This window comes from Erpetoichthys calabaricus, chromosome 2, assembly GCF_900747795.2.
Source record: "Erpetoichthys calabaricus chromosome 2, fErpCal1.3, whole genome shotgun sequence".
Classification (NCBI taxonomy): domain Eukaryota; kingdom Metazoa; phylum Chordata; class Cladistia; order Polypteriformes; family Polypteridae; genus Erpetoichthys; species Erpetoichthys calabaricus.
Genome location: NC_041395.2, coordinates 266,192,528 through 266,208,646, shown reverse-complemented (window position 1 = coordinate 266,208,646; position 16,119 = coordinate 266,192,528). Strand labels below are relative to the sequence as shown.

Here is a 16,119-nt window from a genome sequence, read left to right as displayed (position 1 = left end):
TATTTGTATTTTTAATATTTATACTTCACTTTTCTTATATTGTAATTAGGGATGCACCGATACCGAAACGGGTATCTGGTATCGGCCTCGATACCACATTTTCTAAAGTACTCGTACTCGTTAAAAGTCCCCCGATACCGGGGACCGATACCACGGTCTGAGAAATGTCTATGTTTGAGCGGCGTGTAAGGGGTTAATCACAGGCGCCGAGTGCCCGCCCCCAGGCCCCGGCTGCAGCTCAGAGCGGGGAGAAGGCGAGGCGAGACATGTCAGCCGTGTGGAACTATTTCAAAGTGAATGAAGACGACAAAACAAAGGCGGACTGCAAATTGTGCTCAGCAAAATTGTCCAGAGGAAGCTCAAAAGGTAACGCATTTAACACAAGTAACTTAATCAAGCACCAAAAATCCCAACACAACAAAGAGTACAAAGAGTTTACCCACGCTTCTAAACCAACACAACCCACGCTGCAGCAAACTCTTGCAAGACGAGAGAAAATGTCCAGAGACAATCCACGTGCTGTGAAAATAACACAGGCAATTATCGAGTACATTGCATTGAGTGACCAGCCACTCTCGGAGGTAGAAAATGTGGGATTCCTGCATCTCCTCCATGTTCTGGAGCCCAGATATGATGTCCCAAGCTGCCACTACATGACTGACACGGAGCTGCCTAAACTACACGACTCCGTGAAAAAACATATCCACAGCCTACTGCAAGCCTCCTCTGCATTTAGTTTCACCACAGATATTAGGACAAGAAGTGTTAGCCCAGTGTCGCTAATTAGCCTAACCTCCCAGTGGATAGACGAGAGTTTCACGCCGCAAAGCGGCAGAGTTTACAACAAACTGAAAAAAATACTTGAGTTGCACTGTCACTGTTTAAATTTTTTTTTATACTTATTTATTCTGTAATATGTTGCATACAACATGCTTTTCATTTTAAATAAATGTTCTTAATTCCAAACTAGTCCCTTGTTTTTTTTGTTAAATTATATGACTAAAGCTGTTACCTGTAAATTTAAATCATGTTTTTATTAAGTACTCGGTATCGGCGAGTACTGAAATGCAAGTACTTGTACTCGTTTTCCAAAAAAGTGGTATCGGTGCATCCCTAATTGTAATGTTTACAGAGAACTTAGATCAGTTCATGTACATCTGGAAGCGTGAACTGGCAAAGAAACTGGTCTTTAAACCCCAAACTTGTCAGTTCAGCTCCCAACTCATATTTACTATTTGCCACAGAGCAAGTTGTTTAAACTGTAAATGTTCCAAATGTCCGCCCATCCATCCATTACTGAACCTGCTTAAATCAGTTCAGAGCTGTTGGGTGCAAGGGTAGGAGCCATCAGTCCATCACACGTCATATTCATACACACACCTTGTGGCGTAGCTACAATGGGGCAAGGGGTGCAATGCACCCGGGCCTCGCGAGGGCTCATCAGGCCTCTTTTTATTTTTTTTTTTTTGCGACGCTCTCATCAGGTGATCAGGGCATCAGACCATCAGTCACAGTCAAATTAGTTAGACTGATCGTATTGCTTATTAATTTAAGTAACTTTGTAGTAAGGACTTTCACATGTCCGTATTTAGCGATTTTAGCCACCGTCAGTCAGCATTTTTACATTTTCCCACAATTACATTATTTTCATTAGCGCCATCCGACTTGGCCGGGCGGGGCGGAACATTGTGTACAGACAGCGGCGGCTAAAAACAAAGCGACATGTTCGCTTCATTCTCCGAAAGGCTATAGCTTAGTTATGAACAAAACGCTTGATATCATTATTTCTCAACTTCGTACGAGGTTTCTTGCCCATCAGAAGACTGCAGACTTGTTTAAGTCAGTGACGCCCAAGTTCATGTCTCAAGCTGATGACCAGGAGCTATATGATGCCTCTATAAAGTTAGTGAATATGTATTCAAAGGACATAACTGCAGACTATTGCACCGAAGTATTGTCCTTCAAAAACGCGTTCAAACAAGATTTATGTCGAATGAAAAGTGTCCGTGATTTGGCTGATTTTTTGATTGTGGAAAATTACTTATCATCATCAAGTTTTCCAAACATAGTCACAGTTCTGATCTTGTTTCTGACATTGCCAATCACTGTATGTTCAGCAGAGCGCACATTTTCAAAATTGAAGATTATAAAGAATTATTTGCGGAGTACAATGACAGAGATGAGACTTTTTGCATTCGCTGTGCTATCGATTGAAAGTCGACGAGCCATGAAATTGGACACCAATGAGCTTGTAGCAGAATTTGCAAGAAAGAAAGCAAGAAAACAAAAATTCTAATGTGTGCAGACAGTGCAGTGTCAGGTAACTCACTTGTCAGGTTATCAGTCACGTATTAGTATTACATGTACTTAATTTATGATATCATAATAATCATAACAATGGTATTCAGTGTATGTAAGTTTGTATAACAATTTTTATTGACGAAATATAAAGAGATGAGAGATTAAAATTGTCTGATTTTTACATAATTATAGACGTTCCATACTTCCGTATTGTATGGGATTGGGACAATTTCGTATTTCGGCGCCCCTGTCTGTCCCGTTTGCCGTTGCCGTGAGGCCTGAGCCCCTAACGAATATTGAACGGAATGCAGAAATGCTTGTTATATTCCGTATTGAAAGTTTTATCCATCGTGATTTTGATATGTAAACATAGATAATCCTTTATTTTTATTGTTCTATAGTACCGGCTGAGACAACAGATGAGTACAGTGTATATACACTATTAGGCAATAACGCCAAGTCACCAACACATGTCTGTTTTTACGCTTTACAAAACAAAGCTATATTTTTCTCCGAACATCGTTTTTAATGGTTTCCTTCTCAATCTATCTTGTCTTCAAGCATTTCAGCAGCAAGAGCCCCCCCTCGGGAGCGCGAGCGCACAAAACGCGCAGGTTTGGGGGCCCATTCAATGATGATTGCACCCGGGCCCCTGTGAACCTTGCTACGCCGTTGCACACACCCACACACTCACACTCATATGGAGCAAATTTAGAATCACTAAATGACCTAAAATGAATGTTGTAAGATTTGGGTGAAAAAAAATGAAGTACCTGGGAAAAAACCTACACAGAAAAATCAAGAATATGCAAACACAGATGGTTCCTGAGACAGATTTCAAACTCATTGTTCCAGAAGCATTATATTAAAAAATGAGAGAAGGCAAGGCAAAAATGAGTAAATGAACAAAAAAATGAGTAAATATTGAAAGAATTAAAAGGAAGTTACGAACAAAACATTATACTGCGGGGCCTTTATTTCATGATGCATCTTTGTTTGTCTGTTTAATCATAATATAAAATAAAGGTTGCTTGTCTTTAGAAATTAGTATTCATTATTCCTCATTATCCTTGAAATAATCAGAATTTATGGTTTGATTCCAGGTAGTTGAAAAAATAAGAATATTTGTCACAGATACCAATGATGAAACACCACATTTTGGCAACATATCCTTTATAGTGGATGTATCGGAGGTAAGTAAGTTCTACAGGTTACAGTTTGCTACAATCATTATGAACAGCATCTCTGTCTCTACAAAGCACTGTTTATGCTGGTTCTTTATGCCCTGCTTTGTTTTTCAAGTCACAGACTTGAAATTTGGCACACAGATACTTTCCAGCCATAATTCAAGTTTTTGAAATTTAATTTGGTCTTTACCCCTGGTGGTGGCAGGAGGCAGCTCATGGTCAGAAGTATCAAGGAACACTACAGTGTGATCTCTCCGCACCACACAGATTGCCACACTTGCATTTCACAGTGGTAATCCTGGTTGCATTTCCACTCATTATAGTAAACTTTTTCTTTAATCAAACATTTCCTTTTTCCTATTATGCATGGCCTAGGCTACCCCAGTGAGTTTATATTGTCTTAGTAGCTGTTTATTAAAAAAGGGCTACAAGCAAACATTACACCACTATCGCATTGTACCCAGCACTGTTTTACTGTAGTATGTGCTAAATGGTAGCTGTAACCCCACAGCAATATCAAATATCCTAATAAATAACTGATTGCATTTAGTCTAAACACAATTATCCTGAATTAGAGAATTGAGGTTGTTTAATTTATATCTTTCTTAATACATTTTTTCTATTGTTATAATTTTTTCACCACTTGGAGGATTAATGGAATTCTTAGTTTTATTATTGCAATACTTTTTTTATTAGCACAAGCTATATTTAATTGTTTATTACTTACTGTTTGTTCTGCAACACCATTTTGTTTTGGCAAGATCATTACCATTTTGCATTGTTATTGTCATATCGTAATGGTGAGTTGCTAGAGTATGGTTACTGAAAAAAAGCAGTTGGTGATGTCACCTATGCAATAGAATTTAAATGGGGTATAACCATCTAAGATTCTGGATTTCTTCAGAAAGCTTTTTTTGTTTTAGTATGCTTTTTATTCTAAGTTTTGCAAATGAACTTTGATTTCGTATTATGTATTAAATCTTGTCACACAATCTTTTTGTCTTTCCAGTGCTTGACTTTAGCCTGTCTTTTGATTTAGATTTTGCATTCTTCCATCTCCTGTACCTATCAAGCTTTCAGCCATTCTTTCTTGCCAAACAGTATGACAGTCATTCTTCCCACTTTAAATTTAATGTAGACTTTTAAAACAATGTTTTGGCAAAGCTAATATACTGTATATAGAGACTGCAAAAACACTGTACATATTTTCAGGAAAACTGAAGCATAACTTTGGAATTGTCCATCTTAGAGGTTATATGATATCTCAATATAGTGTCAGGGAAGGTTTTGTGAGTCTGATAATGTTGCCAACAAATCATTTCTTTACAGTGTCAGTGGCTGATTAAGAAAATAAGTAAATGAAAGCCCCACTAGGATGGCTTGAAGACACAATGAATAGTTACCTTCTTAATAGAATGTGAAAAAGTTAGAATCAATAGTTACAGTATACCATGGATTCCTCACATCATATCTGGTGTGATAGAGAGTTCCACACATTGCCAAAAAAGGTCCGAAAAATAAGGACATGACCTTCACCTGCCTTCCCAGGAATGGTGTCACCCCCATCAAGCAGTCCCCAACTATTACCTGCAGGCTTCAGCCTATACAGGCCCAAATCGGGGAACTGACTTTAAAATTTCAAAAAGTAAAGAAAATCCCAAAATAAATTAAAAATATCTTACAAAGGAGAGGAAACCATAAAACTCTAGTTTGTAAAGACAATCCAAACAGGAATCTTTGTAAGTTTCTAATTTATTAAGAAAAAAGAAAAAGAAAAAGAGGACAAAAGGCACAAAAAGGACAATAGTATTTGCCTAAAAGGACAATCCAAAGTAGACAAGTCCCAATATAGAATCGAAAGGCAATAATTCAGTAGAGAGAGCAACCAAATCTATTAACTGAAAATAAATCAAAGATATGACATGCAAAACTCCTACAAAGGCGTTGAACTGCTGTTTGCTTGATGATTAGCAAGTAATCTTCAATATCATAAGGGTCTGCCAGGGTCTGATAGGGCACACCTTTCAGTGTGCAAGGTTTTTTATGCCTTGTTCTTATTTTTAGCTAAATGTTTCTTCTACTTCTACCTTCTTATTCCACAAAGTTAGTTTGTAGCATAACCCCCTGTACCTCCAGCTGTCTGACTTGGTCTCCCCAGTGGTCCAACCATTTCATAATTAGTGTGTGGGGTGGAAGGGGCAGAATCTCTGGCCCCACAGAGGAAATGACATTAGAGGTGGTCTCCTCTACACTGGGGATAAAAAAGGAAAACAGGTTAATGACTGTGGCATAACACTCTCAGTCCCCGTCATTTTCTACATGCACAGAGCCTGCAAAGAGCTGTCTATGCGTGCACATCTGCAAGTATATACTGTATAAAACTATTTTAAACTAATCAAAATAATGCAAGTAAGCTAAAACATTTAAACTTCTTAAACTCAAAGGGGTTAACCCTGGATGCAACACAATGTATAAACGCTAACAAACAATAAAACAAAACCTTGCTGTCTCTCTGGGCTTGCTTTCACTGTTTCCATTTCAGCACTAACAGATGGTGTGGTTTGTCTAATTCATTCCAATCTCCCTTATAACTTCATTCCCATCTCCTTCTTTCTCTGCCACAGTCCTAGCCTTTTCACCCTGCCAGTTCAGCACATGCCAAATACTCCGAACTATATAGCCAAAGTCTTATTGGGAAGAAGACCTCGAGGTAACTCCTAACTGCTTATCAATGGCTTAATGATACCCTGGTCCCACACAGAACTTTTATGATAATATGCCCTATAGTATCTTGGAAAATATTACATGCCTCTTCTCAGGTTGGAGCTCTTTGTTGTAGTCCCTTCCATGAAGCCATTTCAAAGCATATATCACATTTAATAAGTACATAAACATCTGGCCTTGACTTCTGTTTATTTTGAACAATGCTGCAGTCAGTGCCCAGTTATCTCTTTTAAAAAAAGCACATTGTTGAGCCGTGACCCTGTTGATACCACCGTTTCCAGCCTGTCTCGAAGTGGATCAGCTAAGTAGGGTGTTAATATATGTGAGTATTAGATCAAGGAGTTGTTGACACTACTGTAATAACTTTAACTTGACAATCTCACTGTATTTGGTGGGCTTTCTTTTTTGGTTTCTGCAGGACAAACCTTCAGGAAGCAGCATATTCAAGTTTAATGCAGTGGATAAAGATACAGGCTCTGGAGGAAGTGTCACATATTCACTGCAGGTATATAGTCCTTTACACTGTTTTAACAATCATATGGGAATTTAATGTTTTTTTAAAGAATATAGAAATGGGCATCCATAGACCTCAAAGACCTTTGTGATAAAATCTGGAGAATTTACTAAAACTCAGCCATCATTCTGATCTCCCAGTATTGTTGTACAATCTTCTCATAGCTACTACATGAATGCATTAAACTTGTATGTCATGATTGTGTGGTAGTGCAGTGGTAAACACTGCTGCCTCGCAGCTACAGCTTTCTAGGTTCATTTATTTACTGAATTTCTGTCAGCATGAAGTCATTGCACTGGTATATTTTTTCTCAGTCTACACTACTTTCCTCTCAATGACATATAGTTTATGTTAACTGTCAGCTCCTAATAGTTACTTACTTTTTGTCTTGGTTGATCCAAACAAGTGATGGACTTGGACAGGCATCTGGTCTCTAGAAAACTCAAACAAAGGAATTAAGAATTAAAATTTTGTCTTGACCACTTCCAGTTTGGTGGACTGATGTGTCCAGAGCTCTCAAACAGAAATTAAACACTTAGAATTAGATTATGAAAGATTTGCCTGTATATATAGAACCCTAATGTGGGATATTGGTGTCTTTTTTGGGGATAGATAAAGTAAAAGAAAATATGATGGAAAAGGATTTGATTGAGGAGGAGGTGCACATTAACCCCACATAGAAGTGGGAAAAGATGGAGAGGAAGAAAAAGTAGAATCATATTTGATCTTATAAGTCCAGAACAAATTGTGCCAATAAACACAGTGATAATGCAAAGTGCCAAGGAGATCACAAAGACAAAAAACTCTCTCCTGTACTAGTAGGCCTATCTAAACTTAGGACATACAAAAATCTTTTCCTGTTCAAGTACACCAGAAGCCACAAACAAAAAATAGATTAACACTTGGATGGGACACCAGTCCAATTTATTCACATATTCACAGCAGTGCAGTGTAAAGTCTCCTGTTCACCTAGGAACATGTCTATGGTTAATGGCAAGAAATTTGAACACAGGGAGAAGACCCAAAGTCGTCCCAGAAAGCATTAGGGTGATGCTGTGCTGAAAGAGCTGTGAGGCGGCATTGTTCTAATCATGATAGCCTAGGACAATCCAGTAGAAATGTATTTTTATATGATGACCTTTACTGTTATCTTTTTTACCTTTATATTTAACTCTTGACAGCAAAAAATAATAAATACAACAAATGTTGCCTCTTAAAATGCTTGATTAGTAAAATATAAGTAATATTTTTGATGGCTTTATTGTTCTGATGTTCTTAATACAAAATAGCTATGCCAAATTAGCCAAGACTAAAAAAGGATAAATATTTGTATACATTATTGTACCCATTTGTTTTGATTTAGTTTAAAACAGTTAGTATGAAATTATAGGGTTTTTACACACTTTTTCTACAAAAGGATGAAAAAGAGGCTTTCATGTTACTCAGTCAATGCTCGATGATGCCATTTGTTCGCACTCTGCTTGTTGCAGCCTTGCCAGAACCGAGCTTGATAAATTTACAATAATTGGGACATCTGGATATACTGTACTGTAACAGAGTTATTCTATCTGGATGAGGCAGATTGACTTGGATGATAATATTAATGTTACCATATAAAAATCCTTGAACTCTTTTTTGACAGCTGTGACTGTGATCCTGGTATTCATGGTAATGTCATTATTTTTAGTGTTAGGTTGTGTATGTGTGTCTCAGTGTGTCCCCATGTTTTCAAAAATTATATTAAAGAATGTATTACTTAATTGATGTAATCTGCTCAAATTGAATGCTAAAGCCAATAATTCAAATTGTAAAACTGTTTTTTACTTGCCTTAAAAGTACTATATAATATGAATGAAGATTCAGTCATACCACTAACTAGATGGATACTTGTATGCCTTTATTATTTGTGTTTTTCAGAATGTTCAAGCAAGTAAATTTGCTATTGATAGGCACAGTGGGGTGCTTCGAATCAAGCGAGGAGAAACATTAGACTTTGAAAAATCGAGGACACATTTTGTAACGGTGATAGCCAAGGTAAAATAAATCCATTATGCCACTTTACTCAGTAAAGTGTAAGAGGATGAATACATTCTAGGTTTAATATAATACTCGGTCAACAGTATTATAGCAGGCATGTATACTGTGTGATTGTGTAGATGTAATTATACTGTCATGACTTGTCAAGCCTACTGTGCATACTACAAGTAACGCTCTGCTGCTACTTCAATGTGTGTTTTGAAAAAGACATCTTTTTACAAGCTTGTACATGATATCTGCTGTATATACAGTACTGTATATGTAAAGCATCCGCAAATCTAATCTAGCCAAATGTCCATCCATCCATCCATCCATTTTCCAACCCGCTGAATCCAAACACAGGGTCACGGGGTCTGCTGGAGCCAATCCCAGCCAACACAGGGCACAAGGCAGGAACCAATCCTGGGCAGGGTGCCAACCCACCGCAGGACACACACAAACACACCCACACACCAAGCACACACTAGGGCCAATTTTGAATCGCCAATCCACCTAACCTGCATGTCTTTGGACTGTGGGAGGGAAACCGGAGCGCCCGGAGGAAACCCACGCAGACACGGGGAGAAACATGCAAACTCCACACAGGGAGGACCCAGGAAGTGAACCCAGGTCCCCAGGTCTCCCAACTGCGAGGCAGCAGCGCTACCCACTGCGCCACCGTGCCGCCCTAGCCAAATGTTCTTCATAAAAATATGATTATATGTGGGTTTAGAGCAGGGATCTCAAACTCCAGTCCTGGAGGGCTGCAGTGGCTACAGGTTTTCATTTTAACCCTTTTCTTAATTAGTGGCCTGTTTTGGCTGCTAATTAACTTCTTTTGAATTAATTTTAATTGGCTTGCTCTTGAAGACTCAGATCCAATAATTGTTTCTTTTTCCTTAATTAGAAGCCAAACAATAATGAGACACAAAATGAACCAAAACACGACCAGCAAACTGTGACCATCATACAATATATGAAAATAAAAAGAGTGGTCTCAGGAATATTGATTTGCTCAGGTCTCCAAAGCATTTTAACAGTGCTCTTAGAAAAAGTAAAGTATGCTATTGCACAATGAGAGCAGCAGTAAGCCATGGAATTAAAGACTGGGTTTCATTAACAACAAGACTTGGCGCCTAATTAAGCAACTGGTTGGAGTGAAATTGTTTGGAGTTTGAGAACCTGACTTAGTTGGTCTTCTGTTGGCTCACTCACTTCACACTTCATTTCTGTTTAAGGAAAGAAATGAAGCAATTCAGAGGAACGCTGAAGAAATTCTGGGGAACAAATCTTAAAGAACAAGTCAGTTAAAATTAATTCAAAAGAAGTTAAATAGCAGCAACAACAGGTCACTAATTAAGAAAAGGGTTAGAATGAAAACCTGAAGCCAATGCGGCCCACCAGGACTGGAGTTTGAGATCCCTGGTTTAGAGTATATTCCCAAAAATAATTAAATGCATAGTCTTGGAAATAATATTGCATCCATCTAGAAATCTGAAAAATAAAAATGACAAATATTAATAAATTAACCATCTCCCCTGTATAACTTGTTGTCAGTTGGCTCCATAGAATTATAAATCTGAAATATCTTCACCAATCTTTAATAGCATAATATCATCAAAAACACTTAATCCAATTCTTGGTAGTAGGGGGCCTGGGCCTGTTTTAGCAGCACTGGGAACAAGGCAGGACTCATCACTGAACAGGCCGTAAGTCCACCACAGAGCTCACTCACATGCACACACGCACACACAATCACACACCTCCACTCTCACACGTGACTAGTTTACAGTCACAAATTAACCTAGTGTTTATAGCTTTGTGAAGAAGACCCTGAAATCACTAGGAAAACAGTCCAGCACCACACAGACGATAACCAAGTGTGGGATTCTGGATCCATGAGGTACCCTTAATCACTAAACCACAATTATAGAAAGTACCTCTCAATATACAATTTGAAAGCTTTACTTATAACATTTAACTGCAACTCTCATGAAATCCAAAGAACATCCATCCATTTTCCAACCCGATGAATCCGAACACAGGGTCACGGGGGTCTGCTGGAGCCAATCCCAGCCAACACAGGGCACAAGGCAGGAACCAATCCCAGGCAGGGTGCCAACCCACCGCAGGACACACACAAACACCAAGCACACACTAGGGCCAATTTAGAATCGCCAATTCACCTAACCTGCATGTCTTTGGACGGTGGGAGGAAACCGGAGCGCCCGGAGGAAACCCATGCAGACACGGGGAGAACATGCAAACTCCACGCAGGGAGGACCCGGGAAGCAAACCTGGGTCTCCTAACTGCGAGGCAGCAGCGCTACCACTGCGCCACCGTGCCGCCCACATCAAGTAAAATTAATCCTCATTCTAACTAAAAATACCAAGAGCCACATGGAAACAGGCCTAAAGTGATTAGTGGAGAGTGCTCAATGACCAAATGAACCTCACTCCTACTTAGAGACAGTCTTTCACTGGAATGATAGAAGCAGTGTCAGACAAATGACAGATACATACAGTATACAGTATGTAGCAAATTTAAATGGACTAGACCTTGGAAACAAATATTGGCTGTACGTGTGCTGATCACCCTTTCATTGTGTGGAGAAAGAGTTGTTAATTGTACCTGGATTTACACACACACTGGCCGTTGAGACATACATCTTGACTGAGGATGGTCTCTCTCCTATCTCAGATTTGCCCTGCTGCAGAAAGCCCAGATATGCGGAGTAGTGCCCGCTAAGCCCCAAAATGGCTGCTTTATAGATAGAATTTGTGTTACAGAAATTAAAATTCTGACTTTTTTGTGTTTGCTATCTATCAATCAAATAATCATTATTGTATTCTGATTTACTAAAGAATATTGTTAAGTGATTGATAGGGTACCACGTACTGGGAGACTTCAGTGATCATATGTGACTGAGGTATAATCTTTATCATCGGAATCCGAAGGATGAATTGATGTAACATTGTTGTGCAGTCCATGGACAGACAAATGTATGCATATAAAGTTGGCCATATACTTGTATCATCTGTTTTTATGGTTGTATGTTCTGAGTACTCAGATAAAGAGAGGTGCTGAGCTGCTCTTGTTGATGAGAATGTTCACATGGCCAGTCTGGACTAGACAGATCTGCAAGTTTTAAATGCGGAAGAGGTCCTCTCAATTCCTCGTTTTGGGCTAGGACATGAACATGAAGTCACATTATACAACATTGTGTAAGGATGTAACACCAAGAGAAATTCTTAGCAACTAAGCTGCCTGACAATAAATTTTAAGTTCATATCACAGCAGCACAACATTTTAAACAATTTTTTCTTTCAGAAATACTTTAACATTTGACATATTTTCTATTTATTACTAAAATAGAAGTAAATATTGGAATAACCTTTAAAATGTTTGTGGTAGTCTGAGGCTTGTTTTATAAAATGTTGTATTGTATTCTAAAAGCTTTGGGATGTCTTATGCTTTCAGACACAATGTGCAACTGCTAATACAGAGATTAATTTTTGATGTAGGATGGTGGTGGGAAATACAAAGGAAAGGAAAAAGTGCATTCATCTTCAACCACCATAACGATCAATGTAATTGATGTCCAGGACACGCCACCATTATTCATTGGCACACCATATTATGGATATGTATATGAGGACACATTTCCTGTAAGTTCATTGATCACATTTGTTGCTTTCACAAAATGCCTTCAGTACATCTGTATATTTAAATAAACATGTGTGTGTATATATATCCACCAGTCACTTTATTAGGTACACCTGTTTAACTGCTTGTTAACGCAAATATCTAATCAGCCAATCACAACTCAATATATTTAGGCATGTAGACATTGTCAAGATGAACTGCTGAAGTTCAAACTGAGCATCAGAATGGGGAAGAAATGTGATTTAAGTGACTCTGAACGTGGCATGGTTGTTGGTGCCAGACAGGCTGGCCTGAGTATTTCAGAAACTGCTGATCTACTGGGATTTTCACATGCAACCATTTCTAGGGTTTACAGACTATGGTCAGAAAAAGGGGAAAATGTCCAGTAAGCGGCAATTCTCTGGGCAAAATATATCTTGTTGATGCCAGAGGTCAGAGGAGAATGGCCAGACTGGTTTGAGCTGAGAAAGGCAACAGTAACTCAAATAACCACTCATTACAACTGAAGTATGAAGAAGATCATCTCTGAATGCACTATATGTTGAACCTTGAAGCAGATGGGCATCAGCAGCAGGAGACCACACCGGGTGCCACTCCTGTCAGTTAAGAATTGGCAACTGAGGCTACATTTCACATAGGACCACCAAAATTGGACAACAGAAGATTGGAAAAACATTGCCTGGTCTGATGAGTCTCAATTTCCGCTGCAAAATTCATATGGTAGGGTGAGAATTTGGTGTCAACAACATGAAAGCAAGGATCCATCCTGCCTTTATCAGTGGTTCAGGATGGTGTAATGGTGTGGGGGATATTTTCTTGGTACATTTTGGTCCCATTAGTACCAACTGAGTATTGTTGTTGACCATGTACATCCCTTTATGACCGCAGTGTACCCATCTTCTGATGGCTACTTTTAACAGAATAACGTGTCATGTCACTAAGCTTAAATCATCTCAAAATGGCTTCTTGAACATGACAATGAGTTCACTGTACTGAAATGGCCCCCATAGACACCAGATTTCAATACAATACAGAAAATTTGGGATGTGGTGGAAGGGAAGATTTACATCATGGATGTGTAGCTGACAAATCTGCAGAAACTGATTGATGCTATGTCAATATGGACCAAAATCCCTGAGGAATGTTTCCAGCACCTTGTTGAATCTATGTCATGAAGAATTAACGTCAGCTCTGAAGGGAAAGGGGGGGTCCAACCCGGTGTACCTAATAAAGTGGCTGGTGAATGTATGAGGGACATTCAAAACATTTCCGCACTTTTTTTAGCTCTGTTTATTAAGAATTTCAAAAACAAATTGTGAGCACTTTTCTACATAGTCACCTTCCCAGCATCGTACCAACCTTTTAATGCTCAATTACTACTCTTCCCACCTTCACTGTTTCCAACGAAAATACAAAAGTGCAGAAACTTTTTGAAAGTCTCTCATACATATATATATATTATATATATATATATATATATATATATATATATATATATATATATATATATATATATATATATATATATATATTCAGCTATTTGTTGCAATGGTATGTAATATCACTCTACAGTCAAGTCCATAAGTACTTGGTCAGTGATACAATTCATAATTTTGGCTCTGTACACCACCACAATGGATTTTAAACAAAGCAATCAAGATGTGATTGAAGTGTAGACTTTCAGCTTTAATTCAAGGGGTTCCTTATTTTCAGGGGCCCAAAAGTATCTGGACAAAGTGACATAATCATAAATATAATGATCATTTTCAATATTTGGTTGAAATCCTTTACAGTCAATGACTACCTGAAGTCTAGAACCCATGACCTTCTCCAAGTGCTGGGTTTTGACTCTAGTGATGCTTTGCCAGGCCTTTACTACAGCTGTCTTCAGTTGCTGCTTGTTCTTTGGACTTTGTGCCATCAGCATTGTCTTCAGCAAGTGAAATGCATATTCCCCAATTGGAATGAGGTCAGTTGATTGACTTGGCCTTTGAGGAATATTCCACTACTTTGCTTTGAAAAGCACTTTTTTGCTTTTACAATATGTTTTGGCTCATTGTCCATCTGTACTGAGAAGCATAGACCTATCAGTTTTGCAGCATTTGGATGAATCTGTGCAGATAGTAGAGGCCTACACACTTCATAATTCATCCTGCTACTTCTGCTAGCAGTCATATCATCAAGAAACGCCAGTGACTGACTTCTGTTCACAGCCATGAATGCTCATGGCATAAAACTGCCTCCACTATGTTTCACAGATGATGTGGTATTTATTCATTGGATCATGAGCTATTTCTTCTCTTCTCCATACTCCTCGCTTTCCATCATTCTGGTACATATTGATCATAGTTTCCTTTGTCCAAAGAAAATTATTCAGAACTGGACAGGCTTTTAAGAAATGTTTTCTGGCAAAGTCTAATCTTCCCTTCCTTTGCTTGAGGTTTACCAGTTGTTTGCACTTTGCAGTTAACCCTTTATATTTACTTTCATGAAGTTTTCTCTTGATTATAAACTTTGGCAATGATTGGTCTACCTACCAGAGAGTGTTCTTGGTTTGGCTAAATGTTTTAAAGGGGTTTTTCTTCACCAAGGAAAGAATTCTGCAATCATCCAGCACAGTTGTCTTCTGTGATTGTCCAGGTCTTCTGGAGTAGCTGAACTCACCAGTGTGTTCCTTGTTTTTAAGAATGTACCAGATGGTTGATTTGACCACTGCCTGTGTTTCTGTTATCTCTCTGAAGCGTTTGTTTTGTTTTCTCAGCCTAATGATGGTTTTTAATTGCATTGACAGTTCTTTAAGCCTCAAATTGCGAGTTCACAGCAACAGCTTCCGAATGCCACACTTGGAGTCAATTCCAGACCTTTTACCTGCTTAATAATTAATGAAATAAGAACAGAACTGTTCACACCTGACTATGAAATACCTTGTCAGTCAATTGTCCATTAACTTTTGAGCCACTGAAAATGGGGGGGACTATGCAGAAAAATTGATATTGTTCCTAAACGGCTCATACAATATTTTTGTTAAACCCCTTGAATTAAAGCTGAAAGTCTATACACTTCAATCATGATTGCTTCTTTTCAAATCCATTGTGGTGGTGTACAAAGAAAAAATTATGAAACCTGTGTCACTATTTAAATACTTATGGACTGTATTATGGACTGTATTCACAGAAAAATAGCACTATGTAACCATCATAATAATACCATTGTCTCAGAATGATGCTAGTCCAAGGAAAGATTAAAAAGGAATTATTGCTTCATTTCATTACCAGGGATCTGAAGTTTTTACACTTACAGCCCATGATGGAGACAGAGGAAACCCTAACAGTATCAACTATTCAATTATCGATGGTAAGAAATTTAAATATATAAAAGCATTTATATGAATATCCACCTATTTTTGCATTGCACTACTATGACCAACTATAATATGTATTTTCAGAAAAAAATGAACGGGGGTATGTTACAAATAGCCACAGAGATGAATAATATTAAAATTGATTCTTTGCTATTACAGTTAATAAAGGGAAAGGGCCACTCACCAAAATTTAATAGAAAAAAAAAATGTAAACCTGACAAAGCATTCTTTATGCCTTGCAAACATTTCTCTATTTATATCACAGCTTTAGGAGTAAACCCAGCTATTAGTAAGGCATTGTTTTTAATCAAGAGGATTTCAATATTGGTTTTGTTTTTTATTTTGTTCA

General features: G+C 38.2%; 1 protein-coding gene across 3 annotated transcripts in view; it reads left to right on the top strand.

Moving 5' to 3' along the window:
* Positions 1-16,119, top strand: part of cdhr1a (cadherin-related family member 1a) — a 92,051-nt gene that overhangs the window by 35,916 nt on the left and 40,016 nt on the right. For all 3 annotated transcript variants that reach the window (XM_051923909.1, XM_028795485.2, XM_051923910.1), the window contains exons 5-9: positions 3,405-3,494; positions 6,631-6,717; positions 8,644-8,760; positions 12,268-12,411; positions 15,685-15,763. In XM_051923909.1, coding sequence (XP_051779869.1) covers positions 3,405-3,494; positions 6,631-6,717; positions 8,644-8,760; positions 12,268-12,411; positions 15,685-15,763 — 517 coding nt within the window. The remainder of the gene's footprint in view (positions 1-3,404; positions 3,495-6,630; positions 6,718-8,643; positions 8,761-12,267; positions 12,412-15,684; positions 15,764-16,119) is intronic.